Source organism: Drosophila sulfurigaster, chromosome 2L (genome assembly GCF_023558435.1).
Source record: "Drosophila sulfurigaster albostrigata strain 15112-1811.04 chromosome 2L, ASM2355843v2, whole genome shotgun sequence".
Lineage (NCBI taxonomy): Eukaryota > Metazoa > Arthropoda > Insecta > Diptera > Drosophilidae > Drosophila > Drosophila sulfurigaster.
The window spans coordinates 5,253,058-5,279,773 of record NC_084881.1 but is presented as its reverse complement, the minus strand read 5'-3'; the positions used below and the strand labels follow the sequence as shown (position 1 = coordinate 5,279,773).

Sequence of the window (26,716 nt, the reverse complement as noted above, 5' to 3'; positions counted from 1 at the left end):
GTAGTTTTTCTTGTTTGTTGTTCTAGTTGCTGTCGTGTTGTTGCTGTTGTTCTGCTTTAGATTTGTCCTTGATAAGCACGCATTATGCATTGACATTCTGCGTTCGTATGTGTGTGCGTGCGTAATATATGAGTTTGTTGACGCCACTTTTAGGGACGCTTTCATTATAGTTTTTCATTTTGTTTGACCTTTTTCCATGCAACATATTTTTGTCAATCTTATTTAAAGCTACACACACACACTACATGTGTATGAATGCTGATGTGCGTGTTTTCAATTTGATTGAACTGACAAGTCTGATCGATCTATGATACTGGGGGTTATGTTGACTATTTTGCGCATTAAAGTGTACTTAATACTCTAACCAAGGATTTTCTGTTCATTGGCTATAGAGTTATACATACAGCTGTGATCTTTGAAATAGCAGTGCGACAGAGAAAAGACTATGTAACCGTTATTTTTTTGGTTATTCCTTTTTGTTAGTTGATCGCTAGCACATTGTTTTTGTAAAATGAAGCATAAAGATAAGAAAACAGCAAAAACCCCGTTAGATTTGATCAGTTTTTCTGAAATTTTGATATTTTTACCCAAGTGCACCACTTTTGGGCTGAACATTGGAATAGCAGTTTTTTCTTTTCTTCCACTAAAAAAGCCGAAATTGTTTTTAATTTTAAGAAAAGTGAGTTTAATTTGGTTTATTATTGTAGTTTATACGACAATACACTATAACTATAAAAAAAAAAATTAATTTTAGTGTGTAAAGGACCTAACTGGTCCAATGTAGAGAGGAGGTCCTTTCTTGAGCTTAGGAAGGAGCAAAATTGTATAAAAAAGTTCTGTGTCGCCTAAAATGTTTTACCAAAATGGTTTTCAATGACATAAATTATAAATCAAAGCCTGAAAACCGTGGTGCGATACATATGTATGTATATATTATTTATTTATATTATATTTTTTCTGAGGTAGAGCTAGTCAAAAGCTTAAGTTACCAAATTTAAGGACATTACTCATATTAAGAATGCTTAACAAATAATTTGTGTCGCTTGAGGAAGATTTGGAATTCTATTCTACATTTATAAAAAAATGGGACGCATATTATAAGTAATCAAAATTTCTATATTATTAATCTTCAATAATTTATTTAATGCCTAAATTGGGTTTTAATGCCCTGTATTCACAGCCACACAGTTTTTTCACATTTGATAGAATCCAGTTATGTTACTTCCACAGCAGAAAATGGATAATTGTAAATTTTTAGTGTATCGCAAAACAAACTTTAACCACAAATTATAATTCAGTAATCTAAATCTTTAAAAAATTAAAGCAGAATGATTTATAAAAATCAGAAGTGAAGAAGAATTTGCAAAGCTTTGCACGCCTTTTTATATCATTTTTTGCTGCTTTGAGCTCCGTTTCGATTTCATCTCGATAAAATATCGCGTGACTGAAAAAATATACTGGAAAATTTTTGGCAAATATTTTTACATTTCTCGTGGATGTGAAAAAATCATTTTTCGTGAAGCAAAAAAATTAAATATATTGAAAAAGAACCAAGAAAACCCGAAACTGTGCTGTGGAAACAGAGCATACGTCAGCACTTTAATATTTTACGCAATACTTAGCTTAAATCTAAAGAATTCGTCACATTATGAAGTGACCTTAAGTAGACTTTTGTGAACAATCAGAAGCATGAAATCAAACCATTTGTCAGAGGATTAATTAACCATATTACCTAATATGTGGTCATTTAAATTTTTGTGCTCCAACACTGCCAAAATATTACGCTCATGCTGGGTGAACTGAAATTGCACGTGTGCCAAATAAATCTTCAATTATTGTGCACTTTACAGGAGTGATGACACTTTGTAAAAACCAAAGCAGGGAGGAACACACAAAATTTGATTATGAAACATTGCTGGCTGAAGCGTTTGTGACACACATTTGTCAAAACGTGAGCCATACTCATATAGTACCAAATACCCGGAATATCCAGCCGATTCTATGGACCACAGTATGCTGTACTTGTACTCGTTAATTTGGGACATACATACAGATATACATATGAACATACCATGCGGCTTACTGTACAACATGGGGCAGGGAGTCTGAGGCACACACACAAATTTAGTCATTTGTCAATTCGTGCCGCAAACGAGCAAAAGTCATTTAAAAATGTCTGTCAAAAAGCCGCACAATCTGCCTGTTTTGCCTTCTTGCTGCCTGTTCCTATTTCTATATTAGCATGCCACATGAAGCAGCGGCATATTCACTCATCGACTTAGACAGTGGCGTGCTTGGCTGGGGTACGAATTCTTCATCAAAATGAGTAACTAAATAAAAAATAAAATTACAATAAAATACAATTGAAGGCATGTTGAATTGAAATGAAAATTATATTAGAATTTTAATCAAGTAGAAAAGTAAAAGATTAAATAATTAAAAGGAATTATCTCTTTGAGGTTGAGCTAAATTTTTATTTTTCTTGTATGATAAAATGATGTTTTCAAAGTTTGAAATCTTAAATATTACATTTCAAAATGATTAAAACTTTGACACTTTTTGTTAGACACAAAGATATTTGCATTTCTAGATTGAATCAATTTTCAATATATTTTTCATTTGGAATATTTTATATTTTTTTATTGTTATTTGCTGTCACCCTTCTATTCTATACTACACCTTTATTCAGTTTACCCAATGTGTTTGTTTTCATTTACAGAAAATCGCTGCAACCAGTCAACGCTTGCTGCAATTCTCGTTGCTCTGCCTGTTTGCCATATTGATAAATGTGAGCATTACACCCTGGTTTCTGGCCCTCACCCTGCCCATTTGTGGTGCCTACTATGCCATACAGAAGTTCTACAGGTGTTCGGCGCGGTAAGTGATGTTTCCTTGTACTGCTGTTTTGCACCACACACATGTGTGTTTGTAAACCATTCTCCTGGTGTAATGCTGACAAAGTGGTTCTCATAATTCTTGAGCAAAGTATAACGAATATGTATGTGGGCGCTTGTCACGCCCACTGCCTTATGAGTGAGTCTAATTTGAATACGTATTTTCGTAGAAACACTGCAGGGGCATGGGGAATTTATTGTGCCAAGTTTATCAAACAGCCAGCTGTCAACATTTGCAAGCCAAAAGTTTTTGGCCATGAGCAGTTAAACTTGGCCATCACCATCTTTGCCCTTCATCGACAATAGTTAGCAATAATCATGGAAACAAAAGCAAAAGAGATCTTTTCCATTTTGAACATTTGACTGTGCTCTTTCTAATTTCTGTTTTACTCTCAGTCTGAGTCTCAGTCTCAACTCAGAACCTTAGTCCTTGGTTTTCGTTTGGTATTCTTCTTCCTTAGTTTTGTTTAGATAGTATGAGTGGTGGCACTATTAGCAGATTTGTATCTAAGTATTTGCGGCTTATAATTGTCTTCCAAGCATATTTTGCAGTAGACAAACTTTACTAAAACTTTGTGAGACAAAACTGGACGACAATTGTTGTGGTATATTTGCCGCTTGAGTTCGACATAAGAGAGAAAGAGGGACAGGGAAACCCAGGAAAAAACAAATTTGTCAAAAAATTTTTTCGAAATTTATTATTGTACATCTTTTGTCGTTGTGCATTTTAAACAGTTTATGTCTAGGGACTTTTTTGGTATTTATTTGTCTTTTATTTAAATAAAAAATATGACTGTTTTTATACAGGTATTCGAATTCCAAATTAAATTATAAATAACAGATTTTTTACTGTAGACATTTGTTGTATTTTTAAAAATACTTCTTATAGATGCAATGAATACTGCAAGTTTCTTTATTTGTTTTTATTCACAATGTACCAATTGGACAAGTCGACAACCTTTGACTAACACATATATGTATGTATCTCAATTGTCAATTCCAGCGAACTTCAACGGATTGAGAACTCAACAAATTCACCGGTCATATCGCATCTATCGGAGACAATACAGGGTGTGACCACAATACGTGCATACAATCAGCAGGCACGTTTCACCGAGATCCTGTTCAAACGTCTTGAGGCGAATACAATTGCATTCACCATATTGAATACGAGTAATCGCTGGTTGGGCATATCGTTGGTAAGTCCTTTGAGGTCCACTTCTGGTCAATATGCCAGCTATGCACATTTGATTTCGCCATGAGCACACTCGTATTTTGCATTTGTATTTGTGTGTTGTGCTGGTTTGTGTTGTGTTGGGTTGTATGCATTTGCATTGGAATTCAATTGGCATATCACTTAGACGAACGCGTCGTTGGGTCATTTGCTACTCAGTTTGCTACTTACAGTTCACAGTTGAATACTCTAGTGAGAGTGGCTAGTACGAAAAGTGTTCGCATGATAAAATTATATTTAAATATTATACTTACTATTATATACATTTGTTACATATATTCTCTTCAGTATCTCATAGGCGAGAGATGCGATCAGACGAAATTAAATGCTTATTCAATACTCAAAATACGTTCTCAAGATAATAACCTATGCTTGATTAAGTTAGAGACTTCATAAGTTAAAAAGAAAAGTGTTGAAGATGCCTGCAATAATAGGTTGATAGGTTCACCTAAACGTTATCTATTTCTGTGCATCTTTACAAGATATCTCAATGTCAATCATTTACACAGTGAAAGCTGTACTCTTCGGGCAGGTGATTGAAGATGCCCCTTGGGGCCATGACCGTATATATGCAGACAAGACTCTATGCGAGTGAGTTGACTCGGATGACTGTCTGTCTGCCTGCCTGTCACTTCATACGTCTCTCCGATATATCGAGCCAGTGTCTGTGGGAGGTTTACTAGGTATAGTTTATAGTGTTCGAGCGTCTGTTATGGATTTTAAGTGTCCATTGATTGTGCTCAAATTGGTACACATTGTGTTGACGTCTACAATTGTGGCATCTATGAGGCGGTCCTTCATTGGGGGCGTGGCGAAATAGCTTACTTTATTGGGTATATTGATTGTGTGTACTTAGGTGTAATTTAGGGTTAAAAGACCAGTGCAGAGTCCAACCTAAATTAACGAATTTAATACTAATACCCATAGGAAAGAAGGGTATTATAACTTTGTGCCGGTAGGAAATGTATTTAACAGGCAAATGGAGTCATCTCTGGTCCCTTAAAATATACATAAGTTCTCTATCAGCGTCAACAGCCGAGATGATTTATCCATGTCCGCCTGTCTGTCTGTTCGTCTGTAACAGGATCTTTTATAGTGATTGAGCTATCATTATAATTTCGACAGCATCATTTTGCACGTATGTAGATCAAGTTTCCTTAAATTTTTTTGTCACTCCCATTTTTGCCGCTGCAAATTAAAATAAAAAAAAATACGTATAACAAATACGAAATACAATAATAAATATAAAATTTAAGATTCCTAAAAATTTGGGTGCGATCAGATAAAAACTGGTCTTAGTTGCATTTGCTGATAATCTGGTATATTTTTAACTCTATGATATATTTTAAATGTAGTACTTTACTATATAATATATGATACCAGATTTAGCATTCAGCATGTTTAAGGAATTTTTGCGATTTATAAATTTGGTATATAATATGAATAATACCGCACGGCTTAACTGTAGCTTTCTTACTTGTTTTGCTCCCAACTTTATTAAAGGCACAGCTATACTATTGTCGAACTTATTGCCGAGTTGAAACTCGAAACTGGTTTGCTTAATCTAATTGTGAACTGTGCCCTAGGTTCTTTTGGGTATAAATATACATTGTTGGGGCAAGTTAAATACGCCTCGCGACTTCAGCTCGAGTTTGGTTAACGTAAAAGGGACTTTGAGTTACCTGAATTAAGCGCTTCTGGGCGAATACTCAAAGTCTATGTCGGTTAATTTACGCCCTTTGAGCTCGTTTTGTATGAACAGTAGAAATAATTGGTTTCCGAGAAAAAGGATTTTCCTTCTCAGAAATGTGGGTGTCATTTCTCTTCTATATTATTTTTCAAGTCCTTATACATTTGGAGAGCTTACTCTTTGTTTGAACAGAAGTTTCTTTGCAAGTGGCTTGTGATCTATTATACTCTAATAGAGCACAAATTGGCTGTGCTAATCGATTGAGTATAAAACTGTGAAAACAGCCCACTTAAAAAAAGTAAAACATCCATTACCCCAAACAAGTCAAAGAGAGGCATTGGTGAAACAAATGCAACAGCTATGTGTGCCTAGGAACTAGACGAGGCTTATAAGAACATATGTAAAGAGAGAGCAACGAAGAGAAAGAGAGAGAGAGAGGCAAAATGGGCAATCAACGTAAACCCAACTCAACCCACAAAATAGCAAACAAAAACTTTTCAATTGTGGTTTGGCAGTTACCCCCGTTAAAACTTTCATTAAGATGAAAGAGAGTAAAAAGTTTACAAAATTCTCTGGCCGGTAGCAGGAAGAACGAGCTGCCGAATACATTTAAAGCTGGTAGGACGAAAAACGCAAAAAGTACAGGAGTCAGTACGAAAAGCAGACGCACGCACACGTCGACTGATTAAAAAGTCATGTGCAAAGAATCTTTACCGAAAATGCCAACACTAACAAGTGCTCATCATCTTCATGCCCTGCAGTCGCTGTCTCGTCTCTCAGTCTTTAGATATATGTGTGCACATATTCTTATGCATGCGGCTGTCTCACTCTTTTGGCCTTTTATTGCAGGATTACCTGGGTGGCTGCATTGTTTTTGTGGCCATTGTAACGGCACTGGCGACGGCGAGCGTCAGTTGCAGCAACTACGCAAAGGAGGCGATGACGTCCTCGTCGACGACGCCAGGAACTTATGCCATCAATAAAAGCGCCAGCTCCAAGGAACTGACACCGACACCCTCGCTGGTCGGTTTGGCCATAAACTACACGTTGTTGGTGCCGATTTACCTTAATTGGGTTGTAAAACTTTTGGCCGATATGGAGATGTATGCGGGCTCGGTCGAACGCATTGCTCACTATGCACAGCAGCAGCCAGAGCTCGAGCTCGAGCTTGAACCGGAGTCGGAGCCAGAGCCAGAGTCGGAGCGGGAGCCGGTGTCGGGGACAGAGATGAAGGCGGAAACAGAGGAGCGACATAAACAGGACGTTGTGGAAATCAGCAATGAAGTCGATAGGTTGGCCTGCTGCTCGACGAATCCTCGTGCCGTTGACAAAGTTTACCCAGGCGCAACGTCAGCTGCCGTTGATGTTGATGGAGACACAGCAGTTGGGTCGGCAGCAGCAGCGGAAGGAGAAGGAGAAAGAGGAGGAGGAGGTAGCTGCGAAGATGCTGATAAATTAAATGCAGGCAACGGCAATGGCAACGTTAGCTGCAATCACTTAAACTTCCACCCAGCGTCAGTTGTTGACAAGTTGCAGCAGGCGAGGACGTCGCCAACGAGAATGATTAAAGATAAGAGAATGACGCCACTTGACGACAAGGTCGCGTTATCTAATGAGCCAGTAAGGCGCATCAAAACCTGTGAGTATTAAACTTGAAGTGTGTGTGTGTGTAAGTGAGAGAGTGTGACTGTTGGCCTTCAATTACGCGCCAGCCATTTAATGTAGACCATTGATTGTCAATTGATTTATTGCCATTGCCGCCAACTGTTGGAAAAGTTAAGGCTAAATCGTAAACAGCGAATATTATGCATTTCCAAAGAGCGTTTGCTTTGCAAATTATTGCTTTAATACTTGGCTAACTTTTAATAAAATTGTTCAGCATCGAAAAAGCCAAAAACTCATGTTTTTCAAATGCTGCGACTTACAATATTGTATTTCAATATTTCATTAGCACATAAAGTTTATTCTCTTAACATTTGTATACCCTGTGTCTAAAAAAACGGGATATTATTGTTATTTTTTTTTGCAAATTGTTGCAGCGTATCTTCGATCTTCAAACCGATTTTATTTAGAGATATTCAAGCGTCTGAATTTTAGAGATGTAAGAAGTGGCTGTATGAGTAACTTGCCAGTAAAATGAGATAGCTTGATGTATAGTAATATTTGGTAAGCAATTTATATTTTAGTAAACGATCTTAATTTGGTAGAAATCAGAATTATCCATTATATAATTGTATATATTTTCGCAGCTTCGCCTTTATACAAGTATTTTTCACGACTTATGTGTAGAATATATATTGATAGCTAAAGCGGATGTTACCTGTACGGAATTAAATATAAATGAATCACGTTTATTCGTATTACAAAGATTATTTTGCCAAAGTTCAATATAATGAATTCATAAAAATTTGCGTGGTATTCATATTCATAATAATTTGAATACGAATAAAAATATGAATTCTATATCTTTATCATACAATAGAAAAAAATTTATAAAACAAATATCGTTAGTGGTTGTAACACTGTATGAAACATCCGTCATATGAGAATCAAGAATTCGAACTGCAATTATAAAATTTTGTGTGAAAACATTTCCTTAATTGTTCATTATTCAATTTTGCTTTGAAATAAATAATTTTAATCTACTGTTAAACCAAGGCGCAGGCAGGCAATTGACTTTGAAAATCTTGAAACACGAGTATGTCCTCGTGCTGCTGGAACCCTTTTCATTAACTTTTTCTCTTTGCCCGTTGCCCTCATCAGTTTTTGCTTAGCTGGTTTCATTTTCCGTTTTTTCCCCTGATGTTCTGAGCTGACAGTTGCGGGCGGAAAAGGTCGCAAATTTTCATGCTTTGTCGAACTGGTTTTAAATTTAGAAATAAGTATAAGGAGTCTGAACATTTGTTTACATTAATCTAATCTATGTTATATTTCATATTTGTGCAGACCAAAGCGTTCCCATCTCCTGGCCACAACGAGGCGACATTAGTTTTGCGAATGTCAGCTTGCGTTATGAAGGACAAAGGCACAACGTTATCAGCCACCTGAACTTGAAGATTCCAGCGGGCCAAAGGGTAAGTCCATACAAAAATAACTCCAACAAGTAAGAAAACTGCAGTCGAGTGTGCTCGTCTGTAAAATACCCGCTAACCATTTTGAATAAGAGGAAACAGTACGGTATTGTTCCTAAAATATATTAAATTAATATACAGCAAAAGTACTAAAATATGCCTTTGCTATATTAATGTAGTATTACGTTTAAAATAAACCATATAGTACTAAACATACCATATTGTCAGCTAAAGAAAGGAGAAAAGTATTTCTTGAATAACTTCTAAAATTGATATTTGATATCACCCAAATTTTGAGACATTATTGTATGTAGCGAAAATGGCGCTTCTAGCTTTATAGTCTCTGAAATCTACGCGATCATACGGACAGATGAACAGACGGACATGGAATATACATATAAATATTCTTAATGGGGTCGGAGATGCTTCCTTCTACATACATTTTCTGCAGGCAAAAAGTTATAATACCCTTCTACCTTATGGGTTGCGGGTATAAAAAGACCATCCCTTTGTTATTTGTGCTTCACTGCACTATGAGCCATTACCCATCTCGGTCTGTAATGAAATCAAACCAAAATGTAAAAGTAGCAAAGCCTCTGTTTTTACAAACTGTAACTTCAGCAGGACTTGGACTCTGCAACTTTGTCCATTGATAGTTGAGTATGCACTTTGTCCGCAAAACTAACCAAAGCCAAAAACCAATCTGAATAGCTCTGACTTTCGCCAGACAGCGCAGAATGTCAACAACTGATGAGAAAGTCGTCAAACGATGCATGTATCTATAGATACTTAAGCCCATTATCGTTGTGGCAAATTGAGTCCACATATTTGACTTTAAATTCTGGTAATATTTGAAAGCCAATCGATTTTAGAACAGTCTTTTCTAACATAAATGAAATGTTATCATGTTGATTAATACTGATAATTATTTTAAATAACGAAAAATGTCACGAATTTTAAAAATATTGTTACTTGTGGCTAGATTTCCAAGCTGTGAGCACTCGTAAAAACTCCAACAAATCAATCTTTTACATATTGCAATTATATTTTTACCATTTCTCAGTGGACGTATATACAATACATATACAAATTCTAAAATATTCAATATGCTATAAGCAGCTGCAGATAATATGGAATACAACACACAATTAAAAAAAATTCATATATTTGGATAATTAACGACTGATGCAGAACTCCACCAGATGCTCGCATAAGTAAAAGAAAGTTATGTGAAGTCTAACAAGAAAGCAAGCTAAAACAGTGCAGCATTATTCTTAAAATATATTAAAATAATATACTGTAACAATGCTAAAATATACTCGTTGTCATATTTGGTATATAGATATATGAAATGCTGTATAAAATTGTTTCTTTAATAACCAATTTTTATCTTAACTAAACCAAATTTTCAAGAATCAACAATTATTCAATAATATTTTCCTAGAGGCTTGACAATTTCTTTTCCCAAGTGAAGTATTAAAGGAATTATAATGTATACTACGAGTAGAGCGGTCTACACGACCTTACTACAGTTGTCTTATTTTAAATCAGACAAGCGCAAAGAGAGCGTCATTGCATACTAAAGGAGTTTGGTTTCATAGCATACAATATATATGTTATATATATATATATATATGACGACTATATATAGCTCTTTTTTCATATGCAAACATATTTCAATTGTCAATCGTTGTGAACAATTGATTGAACATTTTACTCAGCTGGCGACCCAACGAGTTTAACCCAACAAAATACATTTTGCACTTACAGATTGGCATCTGTGGCCGGACGGGCAGCGGCAAGTCGTCGTTGGCTTTATCCCTGTTTGGAGTATTACAGACGACAAGTGGACACATTTGCATTGATGATGTGGACATTGAGCAGATACGAGTGGACGAGCTGCGTACCAGATTATCGATAATTCCTCAGGATGTGCATTTGTTCAATGCAACAATTCGTGAAAATCTCGATCCGCATGGTTATTACTCGGATTTGCAGTTGTGGAATTGCCTGGAATTGGCACAGCTCAAGGAGTTTGTCAACGTTCAGCTGCTTTTGGGTCTGGGTAAGTCCAATTCACCGCACATTGCACCAGTTTTTTGACTTCATTCCTCTTCCTTCTCGCTCCGTGTCGCCATATTTTGAACCATTTGTTGTTTTTATTGTGTAGACAAACAAACTGACTGTCAGTTTTGGGTACTGCGGCTCAGTGACTCTGCTAGCTCTCTCCCTCTATGTGTGCCTTATGAAAAAATCATGTTTATTTTTGGCAGCAAACATGACGTTTGGCTTGGCCGACTCGCCAGCTTTTCCCCCCTGCTTCCCAGGGTATGAGCCATTCCCATACAGAAGTCACCAGCAAGCAGCGTCCCAAACTTCTCCAACCATCTTGTCTGTTTGATGTTTGCTGAAAATAAAAAAAAATAGATGTAACGTTCATGCATGTTTGATTTTTTGTGCTGATTGGCTCACATGTGCCACATATACATATATAGTCTGTACATCGTGTGACTCGTATACTACATGTGTATCCATCAAGTATATTTGCGTGAACCCAACTTGATTAACCACTCTGAATGGATAGCCAGACAGACAGATAGATATCTGTGCAATGCTGATATCTGTTATGCACACAGTTATGGACGTACAACAAACTGGCGTCTAAATGCCATTTAAATGTTTCGCTTAGAGAGTCAGTTAAGTCAGTTTTTAGTCGTCTAAAAATAGATTCTGATGGAATCATTCGTTCGCATATTTCTGATTTAAAAAAGTAGTAAGAGTTGTAAACTGCATAAATGTATTTCAATGAGTGTACCGTTTGGCTCCTTGCATTGAATTCAACGATTTAACATACTTTTCTATGTCACCAGAAAGCAGTTTGGTAAATATTTATGAGGAAAGGTATTTTTAGGAATATTTAAATAAAGCCATTTAAAAAACATTTGTTTGAGAACTTCACATGAAATTCAAAAGATAAATACTTAAATTTCAATTTTCACCCATCATAACAAAAATGATTATGAAAATTGATTGCCTTTTTTCAGAATATACGTGCAGTAACTTTAACTTTACAAATTTAGCTTAGTGTGATTAATATTGACTATACGAATTCTTTTTATCCTTGCCTTTCAATTTTCTAACTCTTTGTTTACGAGTTCAATGCAATCATTAATTTATTAGATACTCCTCGATGCAATCAAACAGCTTTATAGACTTCTTCAGCGCTATCAATACGAGGGTCATTCAGTTATTGCCTGATTTCAATTAGTAGTGCGCTCACAGAGCGCTCAACTACTTTTTAAGTAGCAATCAGCTTAATCACAAAAGACTCTCAATCATGTTGACAAACCTTGGCCGAGCCACACTTTGCCATGTCCTTGCACACATTACGCAGTTTTCTTTGGGTTGCCCCTTCGAGTTAATACGCCTCGTTAGGGCTTAAATGCGTGCTTAGCCGAGCAGCAATAACGTTACGCTTATTAAATGCAACTTTAATTACGCACTAAAAACCGGTTTTTATTATATATTTTTATTTTATTTGGATGGCCACCTGATGGCGTTGCGCCTTCATTTTGCTCTTTGGCTTCACTTGGCTTGGCTGGTTGGCGGACACAGACACGGAAATCACTGACGGCGGCATCAGCCTCAGTGCTGGGCATCGGCAATTGCTCTGCTTGGCACGTGCCATATTGCGGGGCTCCGTTTGCCTCGTCCTGGATGAAGCAACAAGTACTTTGGACAGCAGTACAGAGCGTGCTCTACTGAAGGCGGCAGACAAGGCCTTCCACGGCCGCACAATTATAACCATTGCCGTAAGTTGAGCTTTACTTGATGTTGGTATCGTTTCATTTCATTTATTTATTTACAGCACCGACTGAGCACTATTCTGGATTATGAACGCATTATAGTGCTGGAGCAGGGACGGATCGTTGAGGACGGTAATCCGCGACAGTTGCTGCAGCAATCTAGCTCTATATTCCACGGACTGCTTAACAAGGGGGATCAGTTGAATGGCTGTCAAAGTTGCTGATTGAAAGAATGTTACTTTATTGTAGTATGTAATTTGTAATTGAAGTTAAAAGCTGTTGGAACTGGGGCGAATGTACTTGTATTTCCTTTGTAGTTGTGCGCCCGTGTGTGTCAAATGTGATTTTTATCTAATACGAGTGTGTATAAATAATGTATTTATATTTTGTATTTTATATCTTAAATTGTACTTTATGGTACTTTGTGCATTTTGTGCTTTTCAGTATTCGCTCATATTTTTTACTCAATAAAACAGATGTCAAAAGCAAACATTAAATTCTTGTTGCATACTTTTTGCCGGCAACTGCTAACTGGCAACTGGCAACTGGCAACCGGCAACTGTGCGTATACGCTACGTGACCACGTGACAGTACGCATAGTTACACGCACATCTGTACATGCTTTTGTAGTATGCCGCAAACGATCTGACAGCAATATGATTTGCACATACACAAATACATATGTACATACACATAGTTATGGATTAAAGGAAGTGCATCAGCGGTTTTGGCTTATTTCTTGTTTGTGATGTGATGTGTGGGCTCGTCACACAGCTTAGGTTGCAGATGACGCTGAACCTGAAGATGTAGCTGGCTTTAACCGAGGGCACTGCAATTGCAGCGTGAGAACGTGACTTTAGTGAACTGCCAATGAAGTTTCTCTTGCGCGTTCAAGAAGCTGATTAAAGTTAGCTTTCTTAATATTTAAATTTGAAGCGCATAACACATTTCTAGTTTTAAATTTAAAATTCGCTGGCTTAACATTTTGGCCTAGTTCTTTTTTCTTGAGTTTGCAGAACTGTTTATGACATCTGGGTGAAATTTGAAGTCGACCTTATTATCAGTAATATATTAACGGTTGTGTTTACGAGACGACCAAACGACCAAGAGTGTATTTTTTTGATATTTACAATGTCTGATTTAATTGAGCAAAGAAGTGACATCAAATTTCGTTTGCGGATGAAAATGCGGCTGCTTTAAAACTTTGAGGATTTCGCGGAAGTCCTTTGGGGATTCTCCATGTCGCAGAAAAAGTATCTACACGTTACAATGTCCTTGAAGTCTTTAGCCTCGGGAACGTATTGATGACTTAGGATGCTCCGGACGGCCATCAACGTTAACGGATGAGCAACACGTCAATAAAGTGAAGGAATTAGAATTATTACCTTATTTCGTTCCGTGTTACTTCTGGTTATTCTCAAAACTCACCAGTTTCTAGTCGATTGAGGAGATAAAAGCTGAATCGAAGATGGCTCTGATGGATATACCGGAAAGGGACGATTTGGCATGTTTCGAGGATTCCAATTAAAGGCTGCACAAGTGTATTTCATCGGAAGGGGTTTACTTTGATTTAGAAGAATGAATAAAGATTATTTGATTTAAAAACAAATTTACCTTACTTTTTTCCACAGAATTTCAATTAGTAAACATTTGTACTTGGTAGTTATTTTCGAATTAATTGTAAGTGATCATTGTTTTACCGTAAAGTCCAGAGTGCAATAGTTCTCAAAAAATCATGTTGTACTTACAATATTTGCATTGAAGTCGGCTAAAGAATATAAGTCAGTTGAGCACCACAACAATAATGGTTATTTCCCATGAAAGCAAATCCATTTAGCTCTCTTGGCACTTTTAAACAGCCGCTTGAGAATGCAAGTCGTGCAACAGTTGCAAAATATAAGAGTACAACAAAAACATTTGCAGACTGTAACAAACTGGCACTCCCGTATATAAATCAGGCCAATTAGAAACGGAACTGAAATCGCATCGGACTGTGGTGAATAATTGCATGAATATGCAATGAAAATGTGGCAACAACATTTTTGCATTTTTATTTGCCCCCAACAATTCATGCTTACCTCACAGCAACTGGCACAAAAGCAAAATATTATTGAGGAATAAATTGATTGTTAAATGGGCTTCAGTAAGGCTGAACAGGGGAACCACAGGCAAAGTCGAGTTCATGGATGGAAGGTGCATGAATTTTTGCGATATTAAGCGTTCACTTTTGTATGCATATCTCAAGTAGTTGGCCTGGAGCCATTTAGCCTGCCAGGCAATTAAACTTAATTGGCAATGAGGAGCAAAATGCGAAAGGATTTTTCTCAATACATATATACACTTTTTTTTTTTGGTGTACTGCTTTGATTTTTGAAGTGTTGTATGGGGCGCGGCTGGCAAATTGGTTTGATTCAGTCAAAATGGGTTAATTGATATGCAAAAGAGGCAAAGAGAAATCGGGAGAACTATTTCCTATATTGCATACACTTTTAATAATTGCCAAAAAAGAAAAGCGCAACGCCAATGTGATTTTACATTTCCTTCGACATTTACTTTTATGTCATTTTATTTAAAGCTACCAATAAAATTTGAAAGAAAAATATATAGTAAATATTAGTAAGTGATTGAGTTTTCGTTTAATATGTATGTATATAAACGAAAATGCTGGCATAAGATAAAAATGTTTCTGTGTTTACTGTGAATAAATTTATAATGGCTTTCTATTTTACCTGAATTAAATTATTTGTAAGTTTGATGCTACAGTTAAGAGTTCTCGTAATCGCAACAAAATTTTCAGGAATCATAAATACCGTTCTTATTCAATCGACTGTAGTTTTCTCATTTGGTTCACCTAAAAATTCTGATGAGAAATTATTTTGACGTGTGGAACTGTGACTTTATTTTTTAATTTATTGTTTTTATTATTGTCGTTTGGTTTTTCTGTGATCTACAAGCAAATTTAATTTAAAAATACATACTAAATCATTTATGATATTTCACATTTCAATAATGTTTAAATTAGCACTCAAGCTCATTAAAGATTATTTAAGAATAATAGGAAAACCTTTTACGATGAGTACTCGATACAAGTTTTATAGAACGTTCTCAAGTGTTTGCTAATAAATTATTCGCTGCGCACAATTTTGACGCAGCATTTTCGCATTAGGGGCGTGTTAACTGCTTTTGACTAATTGCCGAAGCGTCACAAATCGCTGCCAAAAGTTTCGAGTCAGTCCCTGTGATGGCGTCGAGTCGAGTCGACTCGAGTCGCGACGCAACGCGTCGCAGAGCTGCCACACTAGTCAACCAGCCAAGCAACCAAGCAGCCAAGCAGCCAACTAGGCCGACAGCCAGCCAACACAGTCAGCCACCATTGTGGCTAATCCAAATAATTGGCATGGGCACTGTCGTTCTTCCCCCGTCCTTGTCCTTGTCGTCATTCGCTATTCCCAACCTCATCCCAGTTCCATTCCCAATTCACATCCCCTTTTACATCCACGTCTCCATCTTCATCTTCGCTCTCATCCTCATCAGCGATGTTAATCACTCATGCTGCTGTCAGGCTATGTTCTATGTCGAAATATACATACCAAGTGTATGTGTTTGTGTGTGTCTCGAAGTACATATGTGTCTGTGTGTGTGTCTGCTGTTCTACACATGTTTGTGCATGTCGTCCCGTCTAATCGCACTGACTAACCTATGTGTACATTGGGTTAATTCATTGTGCTTGCCGCGACTCGTCGAGACTCGTTTATTTCTTAGTTAAGTTCTTTGATTTGTTGATTTATTTGTTGCTCTCGCTTTGTTGTTATTCCTCCATTTTTTTTTGTTTAATGTGTGTATGTGTGTGTGTTTATGCTGACACACTCATCAAGCTTTTGTTTTTAGCCTTCTTTCTGCCTTTTTTGTTGAGGCGTTTTCCTTTCCCATTGTGTTATTTTTTTTTTGTGCTAACTCAGGCATTTTTGTTCGTTTCTTATGGATTTTCGCATGCTCTAACTCTAAAGAGGGTTCCATCAGAGTAGGGATTAACTTATATTAAGGAAGAGACAGCAATTGATTATTGGAATTCCCATTAAACGAACAATCTTCGATGTCAAAAGTATAAAGAGCGTAATGCTTAATTATCGTTATTGATTCTATGTTTCATTAAATGGCATCGGGGAATTAATTTCGACGTCATTATGAAACACTAACGTTGATTACATTAGAAAGAAAATATCACAATATAGGCATTTTAAGGTACTCTTTAGAAGTGTAGCTGAAACATAATCAGACATTATTATTTCTTTGAAGAGCTTTGTACGATTTGAACAATCACGAAATATTGTGGACTAAGCAATATTTTTGTTAAGGACAAAATTCTGATATACTTCTTTGATGCTTATTCCGTAATTATAAGGTTTTCTTTTCTTTTGGTAAATACTCGAAAAGAGATTGAGTGTGTGTACTGAATAGAACCTTGACTTTATTGCGTTTGCAATGACGGCTTCTTGAAATTTGCTACACTTTTGGTTTTCCTTGTGTCTATCTTGTTTATTTTGGCTATTGTTGCTGATGAAATTAATTGTTTGCATGTGCACATGTATTTAGTACATACAACACATATGTGTGAATAAGTGGGCGAGTGTGTGTGCGTGTGAAAGTGTGCGAGAAAGTGCTGGGAAAGCACTTAAGCAAAAATAAAAGTTGCAAGTTAATTATTTCATTAATTAGGCGCCTAGACTGATGATGTTGATTGATACGCAGAGCATGCAAAAGTGTTGAAAGTGCTGCGGGCTTCATATTGCGAACAGGCATTGTAGACATGTGCGCATCTCCTCCCCCCTTCGTCATCATCCACCAGGGCACATAACTAGTTCTTCCTTCTGCATTCATATTAAATTGGAAACGTTCTTCTCTTGTCACTTTTTGCCTGGCCTTGTCCTCTCTGTCCTTGAGCATACTCTTTTTTTGTCAGTGTTGTAAAATGCGTTCAAGTGCGCAACGTGTTTCATGACGTCTTTATGTGATTTTTATACCCGCTACCAATAGGGTAGAAGGGTATTATAAATTTGTGTCGACAGGAAATGTATGTAACAGGCAGAAGGAGGCATCTCCGACCTTATAAAGTATATATGTTCTTGATCAGCGTCAACAGTCGATATAATATAGCCATGTCCGTCTGTTTGTCTGTCCGTCCGACTGTACGAACACCTAGATCTCAGAGACTATAAGAGATTTAGATATAATTTTTTCTCAACAGCACTTGTAATGCGTGCACACAGTTATAGTTTGTTTCAAATTTTAGCCACGCCCACTGCCGCCACCGTGAATTGATAAAAATCGAATAACAAAAGTTATTTTGAAGACCTAGAGTTTTGGTGCAGGCAATAATAACTATAGTGTTTATGATTCCTGAGCAGTCAATTTGGTATATTCATAAATATACAAAATATGGTCTTCAGCATATTTTAGTATATTTGCGGTATATTTATAGTATAATAACTTAATACGTAATACGTAACGTATCTCACAGTCGAGCCCGCTCGACTTTAGCTTTTTTCTTGTTTCTTCTTTTCGCGTGTTTCTTTTTATCACTTCGTCTGTATTGCGGTTTGTTTTTATTAAATTTTCCACAACTAGTAAACGCATACAAACACACTCACTCACACACACACAGTCGCACATACACATGTACAATTGGATTTAATGTGCTCGAGCGGTTGCCAGTCCTTTCACTGTCTGTCGCTTTAATAAAAGAAATCTGTCAAACTCAAACGCTCGTAAATGTCGTAAACCCCGATACCCTATCCCCAAGCGTTCTGCCCCTATTGTAGATGTCTATGCTGTTTCGTAACTGTTAGCTGCCCTTTTACACCCACCCACCTCTTGTGTTAGCTAATCATATTGTGTGCTCAAATCAAATTTTTCAATTCAATGAATTTGTGTATAGTTCTTCTTTTAGAAAATCGATTCAATATCTACGATGCTATAAAAGTGAATCTAAGGAATGTAATAAATTCGGGAGTATCCAATAAAATATTTAGTTCAAACATCTTACATGTTTATTTCTTTTAAATATTAATTCACTTTTTTTTATATTTGTTTATATTTTTATTATTTATTTATTAAAATTAGTTTGCAATCCAACTAAAGCTAGAAAATTAATAAAATTAGAGAAAATATCTAAAACCTGTTGGCATGTATCCATATTTATGTTATTGTCCAAGTAATGCTGCAACAAAAGGCTATGGAAAGCCTTTTAATGCGAAGTTGACCCTATCGTTTGGTCAGTTTGGTCTTTGGATTCACTGATTGTGAGCTGCTGTTGGAATGCCTAAATTCAGATGAAAATCTAAGATGAAAGCAAAGTCTGAAACAGAAGAGCAGCTCGAGTATCAGCATTGAGCACGCATGATAATCGGAAAATGCCTTCATATCAGTTGAAGCGGTAAATTCATATACGAATGACAACTCAGCAATTTTATTTGATTGTGGTCTAGGTGGACGGGTGAAAGATGAACAGGTGTGCGGACAGTAAGCAGCCTAGGGCGATGGCTATCGTTACGATTTTATTGGTCGAATGATTTTCGGTTGAGCATTTGTTGATACACCCATAAACATATTGATTTAATTTGCAGCTTAAATTGACGGGTTTCTTTAACGGATTATTGGTAATACGATCGGCTTTGGCTTGGTAACCGGAACAAGCAGGCCATTAAATTGATGCTCAAGAGCGACCGCAGGCGAACAGTGCATCTCAAAAGTATGCAACAAATATCCGCAGAATGCGCAATGCAACAAATATATTTGTAAACCAAGTCAAAGCCAAAAAACCAAAGCGTTGCAAGCTCTTAACAAAAAAAACAAAAAAAAGTTAACAAAAGCAAAACAGAAAATCAGAAAGTAATCCACAAAACCGGCATCGCATATGCGGCATTGACAATGTGATGAGAAGCAACCCATATACACACACACGCACACTCAAACAAACACGCACATGCTGGGCAAACAGAGTGGATATTGACCCAGTGAACGAGTAAGGAACATACCGGTCTGTGAAAGTGGAACATATTGGGAGATGCGTTCCACTTACTCTGAATGCTGTATCTGCAAAAGAGAGAGAGTCTCTCTTTGCCCAGCATCCGGGACATTGCCGAAGCCTACAGCTGACAGCAGACACGAAGTGTAGTTCGGCAACTCAGAAGACCTTCGGCTGCATAACAGACCTGTTCATTTGCGATTGTAGTACATGCTGTTGCGCTTGGGCGCTGCGTATCGGCATCTGTAGGCGACAGTTGCCGACATTTGGGCGCTGCTGTCCGCGTTCAGTTGTTTCGTGTCTATCTACGCGTGCGGTTATCAGTTCAAACAATTGTCGCGTGCGATATTTTGTGAGCAAAGCTTAAGAATTTTCACGTGATTTTGACCAGATTTTCAATATCAATTAACAGCGCTTCACTGTGCCTCCGAGTGTACTATGATTGTGTGTTTGTGCAGCTAAATCGTTAGCCTAATAGAAAAAGGCAACTTCAAGATAAATCGCATATGCAAATATTGAAATTGAAGCAGCAGCGATTCGCTTTGTCTCGCAGTGCGCATTTCGCATTTCCGCTTATCGCGCGCCACTCTACGGTGACTCTGACCTAACTCAAGTGAATGCTGGCTGCTATAAGTTCTGTTGACGCGTGACACATACGCCACGTACTTCTCGTGGCTCTGCGGTCGTTTTACCTCAACCTTAAAATGTTTCCCATGGCGTTTTGGCTCATTTTGCCTAAATTGCTTGCCACTGATTTGTGAATTGTGATAAGACTTAAAACCAATCACAGTAGCTGAAAACGTATATTTCCCAGACAGGTACTTATGAATTCTATACTAAGAAAGCCAAATACTATTTTATTGAAATTATATGAATTCCTCGGAAAATATAACTGAAATATCCGGCTAGGCTCAGCGTGACTGCCATTTAATAATATGATTTCATTATTTATCACTTTATCTTTTCTCTTTTTTGTGATAATTCTCGACAATCTTTTGCCTGCAATATAATGAATAAATTTATTACAAGAAAAGCTTTTGATAATTACGTATATCATTTGTCATCATGATTTAGCACTTCGGCTTTGGCCTTTTCAATAAGTGTGCTTCATTAGTTAGACATCCACGGGGGGCAGGTCTTTCAGGTCCTTTTATATTGTTGTTCAGCTTCCAGCTTGTAAGGAAAGACAGGACAGACGGCATGTTTTTTTTATTGATGGTGTATATTTACATTAATAATTTAATAATATAAAGGTATTTGTATATCTCTAACAGTGACAGAAAATTGTGTAACAACACCCAAGTGAATCGAATAATGCGTAGTGATTAATAACAAATACTGAAATTAAAGTCGGTAATCAATTATGCCAACTAAACAGTTACTCTAGCTGAACGCAGGTCGCATAGTTTACTCCTTCCAGATGTACTGAACAATCAAGTGCACTAAACATTAATCCACGACTAATTGGAATTGTGTACTTTAGCAATTATCAGACAACGGGTTACTCTTCGCATCTTCGGTTGCTCGCGATGCTTCGCCCTTCTTTCGAAAGTGAAAGTAATTAAATACTTGCACAAAAGTGCGACACAGACACTGTAGAAGAGCGAGGAGCAAGGGAGAACGACTTCATGCCATACTGTTTGAATTTTTAATTAAAAACAACAACAAGATGTTAGCGAGAAGCGTGCGTGGACTCAACCTCAACCTCAAGCTGCTCAACCTCATGCAAGTCATGTCTAAGGGTTGCAGGAAAGGCAGAGCAAAGAGAAGGGCAAAAGTCAAAGCGTTCTAATTAATTTACTGAATAAACAAATGCTTAAGCAGCATTGTTACGAAATGCTATTAAACTTGACCTAAAAATGCCCCAAAAAATGTTTGTTTGCTCAAAGAGGTTACAGAAGCCGCACACAAGTCAAAGAACTTTTCTTCAAGGTGCAAAACATGCAGCCTGCTTGTGTGTGTGTGTGTGTGTGTGTTGTTTGCATTTTGCATTAGCATAATTAAAATCCAACACATAGCCTAACGGCAAACACACTGCGTGCATGTCGACGTGCAGTGTGTTGCTATTAACTGGGCTGCTAAAGTCAACATAGGCGCAACTTGACCCACGGGCTCTGCGACCGCAAAGTATGCAACAAACTCTATTATATATGGCACCAAGCACCCACACACACACACACTTACTCATTCAGGCACACACACACACGCAAGCGTGTATATCCTTGAACTTTATTGTTTGCACATCAGCGGTTTGCCAAAGCTCTGTGCGTGCTGCGTTTTGAGCACTTCCAGGCCTCCTCAGAGCCGCCCATGCCCACGCCCTCTTTTATGTGTTTCCCTGCGCGTGTATGAGTGTGCGAGTGTGTATGTGTGCTTGTACTTTTTTATTGCATGCTGTCAGGCGCAGCAACATATCGGTTTACCATTGAAAAATATATGCTCGCATTTTTCAGACAGTTTTCACAAAATTGTACAGAAAGTTATTTTATTTTTTACTTTGTTTTTTTTTTGTTTCTCCGCAGTCTTCATTTGGGCTGCAGGGCATGGCATATATTTATTATTTTCACCATTTTTTTTTATCTTTTATTTTTACTGAGTGCCTTGCGACAAATCTTTTAATATTATGCAGAGACCAAGAGGTGTGCGATTATCTTATGTAACCCAGTGAAGGAATAGTATTTTGCAAATATGATGATCAATCAGTTTAATTTGTGCTGTTCATTTAGAATTGCAAATTCAGTTTAATCAATTATTTAATTTTTACCGAACGTTGTCATGCATAAATAAAGAGTTTCTATTAATTTTAAAATGATTTAACTCAAGGGTATAAATATATATGTATGTAGGTGTATTTGATTTACATTTCTAAGTTATTATTCTTTGTAATTAAACTTTTTAAAAAAGTTATTTACTTACGTCTCTATTTGGTCGATTGGTTTATCCAATACCCAATATTAACATTATCAATTTAACAACTTTATGTCAGCGCAAACTCAATTCTATCTATTACAAGATGATTGCATTTCGAATCGAATATTCGAGACTTGGACATTTGCTTTGATTGCTTTCAATTGATTATGAGCACAGTTGAATAGATGCTAAATCAAAACTAAATCCAATTGCCTGCCAATTTGATATGAAGCTCAGTTTTCCCTGCCTCTTCTCCCAATGCGCATTAGAATAACTCTGGCTTTTCTCATTTTTCCAATATGTCATTTGCCGCTTGTCGTTTGCTTTTTGCTTTCTACTGTTGTGATACAGTTTTCTGTGTGCCAGCTTTAGCACATAACTCGACATACACGCACATTGGGAATGCGTTCGTTTTCGTTTTCATTTTCAATGCTTTGCCATAAGTTTCCGGCGAATATACTTATTTTTGTTATGTCGTTTTTGTGCTTGTGGCATACAGCTGTTTGAAGTTGCTGCACGTTTGTGGAGTGTTTTATGTGCAACACACTTGTGCGCAGGCAGCTCTTGCACCTTAAAATAATGCCACAGCTAGCATAACTATAGGGTCGTATAGTTCTTTTAGTTGGAGTCATCTCAAGGTGGGAGAAACGCGGATAACCAAACGCGGTGGACTGCTGAATACTCTGTTGAATTTAAGTTAACAAAACGGTTAAACAAAAATGCAGCTAAATTTAGTTTTACAATTATTATTATGTTTCACTTTTCGCTATTTCGCAATGTTACTTTTTAGCTGTGAACTGCTTAATACTCTGTTGAATTTAAGTTAAATAAAACTGATTAAACAGAAATTTTTATTATGTTTTATGTTATTAACATGGATTATACACACTTTGTTATCGATGTTTTAGTTTCTTCTTCTCTTTGTCTCTTATCGATATTTGTTTATTTCAAGTTTTGTGTATTTTGTAATGATAACTTATTTTAAGTGTTGAATTGCGCAGAATAAAGATAAAATAAGAGTAATTAAGCAACTCTACAATAACGTAATTTAATAAAGAGAATATAATTTTATTTTAGTTGTTTACAAAATGTGTTCAATAAGCATTAAATCGAGTTGTTTATAAAATAGGGTATATTTTGGGGGAATATTGTTTACTTCTTATTTGTTTATGTCCTAGCAGCAGGATAGCATAGCGCTTAGCCTGGTTTACTTTCAAGTATCCGGAACACTGCGTGAAGGCGTACGTCAATGTATGTTTGTTTGGGTATGTTTACAAGTATTTTTATTTATTTAAGTCACCTTGCACTAGTAACCATTTGTTGTTTATTTGCGGCGAAACTTTGTTGACTGGTTTGCCGAAAGTTCAAATTGCTGGAATTCTCCAGGTTATGCATTCACAAATGAAATAAAAAAGAACAACAGCAACAACAAGTAACTATAACAGAAACTATGTAACTTTTCTCTTTTTCCCTTTTTGTTTTTTTTTTTGCAGTTGAGCCCGCGGATGTGAGAGCTGCCTAAAAACTGTGGAGAGGTTTAACAAATATGTAAACAAAATACTGTAGCTTATTAAAACACGCTTAGTAATATGACAGAGCACCCGAAAGCAGAACACAAATGTAACAAAAATTAAATGAAATACGTGCGGGCAAAAGAAAAATACCGAAAATGTGTATGAAAATTTAAGCAGTGAGCCAACAAGAAGCAGAAAGAAAACACAAAAAGGCAAAACAGTGGCGAAAATTGTGCGAAACAATTTATATGAAAAGCAAACAGGCGGCTGTGCCAGCTGCTGTTTAAGCAAATACAAAGTTACGGCTTCGGCTGCGCGAGTGTGAGTTCGTGTGTGTGCGTGTGCGTGTATGCGTGTGTGTGACTTTTCGTGGTGTCCACAGTGCGACGGGTACTTCATAATTACAGTTGCTTGTATTTAAATTTCACTGGCGGCGCGCCGCACAGTAAGGCACAAAGTGGCGATTGTGTTTTTTGGACTATCGTTAGCGAATCCGGCGCGTATACGTAATGTTGTGGATGGCGAATGCTTAATGTGAGTACTAGACCAACTTTATACTGTAGCTTATTTATTTTTGTATGTTACATACTCGCTTATTTTGTTGTAGAGTTCCAAATGCTGAGTCTACCGCACTTTTATCGTGGGAACTCTGCAATGTGTGTGGAAGTCTTTCATAGCGAATCCGCTGAAATTGACTTTACAAGCAGCGGGGAAAATCCAGTGGGAAATTAAGCATGCAATCTACTGCAGTTTTGAAATGTTTAGTTTGTTTATCAACTAACATACCAACTGCAAAATAACAAAAAAAGTCAAGCATTTATTCATATTTATATATTTTTGGGGTAGGCGCCAATAATTAGTTAGCGAAATAGTATTGTTTAATAATGAAACGTTTAAAATTGAATTATAAAGCTTTTTAAATACAAACAGCTATGGTGTTCTTCAATGAAACAGCTTTTGTTTACGTTGAATAGTTTACCGGCAGCAAATGGAAACCCGTTAAAATATTCCCCTTACAATAATTGATTGGGTTCTTAGTCGATTGGCTTTTATTATGTGTAAAAAATTAGCTAAATGCCGTTCGACCCTTGTCAGAGATCATGTCAAGCAATTTTTCACGTCCTGCTCCTGGTCTGATTCCTTAAGACCCCAATTTCCCATCAATGGGAAATTTGTATGCACACAATAATAAGTACAAAACAAACATTGGTAAAAGCCATGAAACCCGTGCCGAAAAAAAGGAAAAAAATTAAAGTTTGCTTTTGGCAAAGCGGCAAATTAATTATTAACTCCAAGAGAGGCCCGACTCATGGCCATAGCGAAAAATTAAAGACAAGTGAATGGACGGGCAGCGAAATGGGCAAAACGGAAAAGTTTTTCGGATTCCATTTAGTTTTTCTTGGGTAATTTTCATTGCGTCTTTCTGTTGTTGTGTTGTGCGTTTGAAATGTTTTACGTTTTTATTTGTCATTCATTGCTGCAAAGTTTTGTCGTTTTATTCTTCAAGTTGTTGTTGATATTATTACTCTTGTTGGTTGCGATGCGGGCTTTTCACAGGCGACGTTATCTTCGTCGTCTTTGTCTTTTTGGCCACACTCGCTAAAGAGAGCCAGCAATGTTGACAGCGGAGTGGTGGGGAGGGGGAATGGAGAAGCGAATGACAAGCAGACAGACACAGTTAGTTTGGCAACGAAAATTGCAAGTAAGTTGAGGCAAGGCATACAGAATGGCAAAAGAAATCAGCTTTGAGCGCAAAATGAGGCAATAAAGATTTATCTCGCAAAGTACGCCAAAGCACACCACGAAAAAACACGAAATAACAAAAAAAAACGAAAAACGAAAAATAAAAAAAAATAGACAGGAGCCAATGCAGCAGATTTGTCAAGGATTTGCAACTGACAATTTATGTTAGCCGTTGGCTTTACATTTCCCCCCCTCCGTTCAGTCATTGCCTTGCTTACAGCCACAGCAAACAATGAAATAGTACATTGATTTTTTAAGAAATACTTGCACGTATGCAGATGTGAGCGTGTGTTGCTTGCCCCGTCTTAATGTTATTGTGTGCTGTGCGTATATAATTGTAATCTATGTCATATGCAACATGCATAAATTTTAATTAAATCGTCTGCAGAGCAAGCGAATTTGTCTAGTTGTCCTAAAATACGAGTAAAATAAAAACAAGTAAGAAAGCTACAGTCGAGTGTGCTTGACTTAGAGATACCCGCTACCCATGTTGCATAAAAGTAAAAGAATGCTGTATTCTTAAAATAAACAAAATTCATATACCGAAAAATACTGAAATATACCAATAGCTAAATTTGGAATATTGATATAGTGATGCATTCAAAATATACTAGATTTACAGCAAAATATACTGGAGGCACAAAGTTATAATACCCTTCTACCTTACGGGTAGCGGGTATATCAGCATAGAGCTGCAGTTATAGCGACTATAATGTACCCTATGCGAATTAAATGGCGATGCAAATATGTCAAACTGAATGTGAAAATGAATCTTTGTTTTTTTTTTAGAGCAAGCTGATAAAATTGAAATTTATTTTGTTAGACAAAAT

General features: G+C 36.8%; 2 protein-coding genes across 5 annotated transcripts in view; both read left to right on the top strand.

Moving 5' to 3' along the window:
- Positions 1-13,203, top strand: part of LOC133850228 (ATP-binding cassette sub-family C member Sur) — a 62,192-nt gene extending 48,989 nt beyond the window's left edge. Inside the window, exons 17-23 of one of the 4 annotated variants that reach the window (XM_062286270.1) lie at positions 2,720-2,877; positions 3,898-4,093; positions 6,668-7,457; positions 8,765-8,892; positions 10,660-10,954; positions 12,505-12,701; positions 12,758-13,203. In XM_062286270.1, coding sequence (XP_062142254.1) covers positions 2,720-2,877; positions 3,898-4,093; positions 6,668-7,457; positions 8,765-8,892; positions 10,660-10,954; positions 12,505-12,701; positions 12,758-12,919 — 1,926 coding nt within the window. In that variant the 3' untranslated portion in view covers positions 12,920-13,203. Of the gene's footprint in view, positions 1-2,719; positions 2,878-3,897; positions 4,094-6,667; positions 7,458-8,764; positions 8,893-10,659; positions 10,955-12,504; positions 12,702-12,757 lie in introns of those variants that run through there. The other 3 variants (XM_062286267.1, XM_062286268.1, XM_062286269.1) reach the window with 3 other exon arrangements.
- Positions 13,204-20,005: 6,802 nt separating this feature from the next.
- Positions 20,006-26,716, top strand: part of LOC133834941 (uncharacterized) — a 193,232-nt gene continuing 186,521 nt past the window's right edge. Inside the window, 2 exon segments of the mRNA XM_062264732.1 lie at positions 20,006-20,537; positions 24,123-24,677. The gene's annotated coding sequence lies outside the window, so the exon portion shown is untranslated.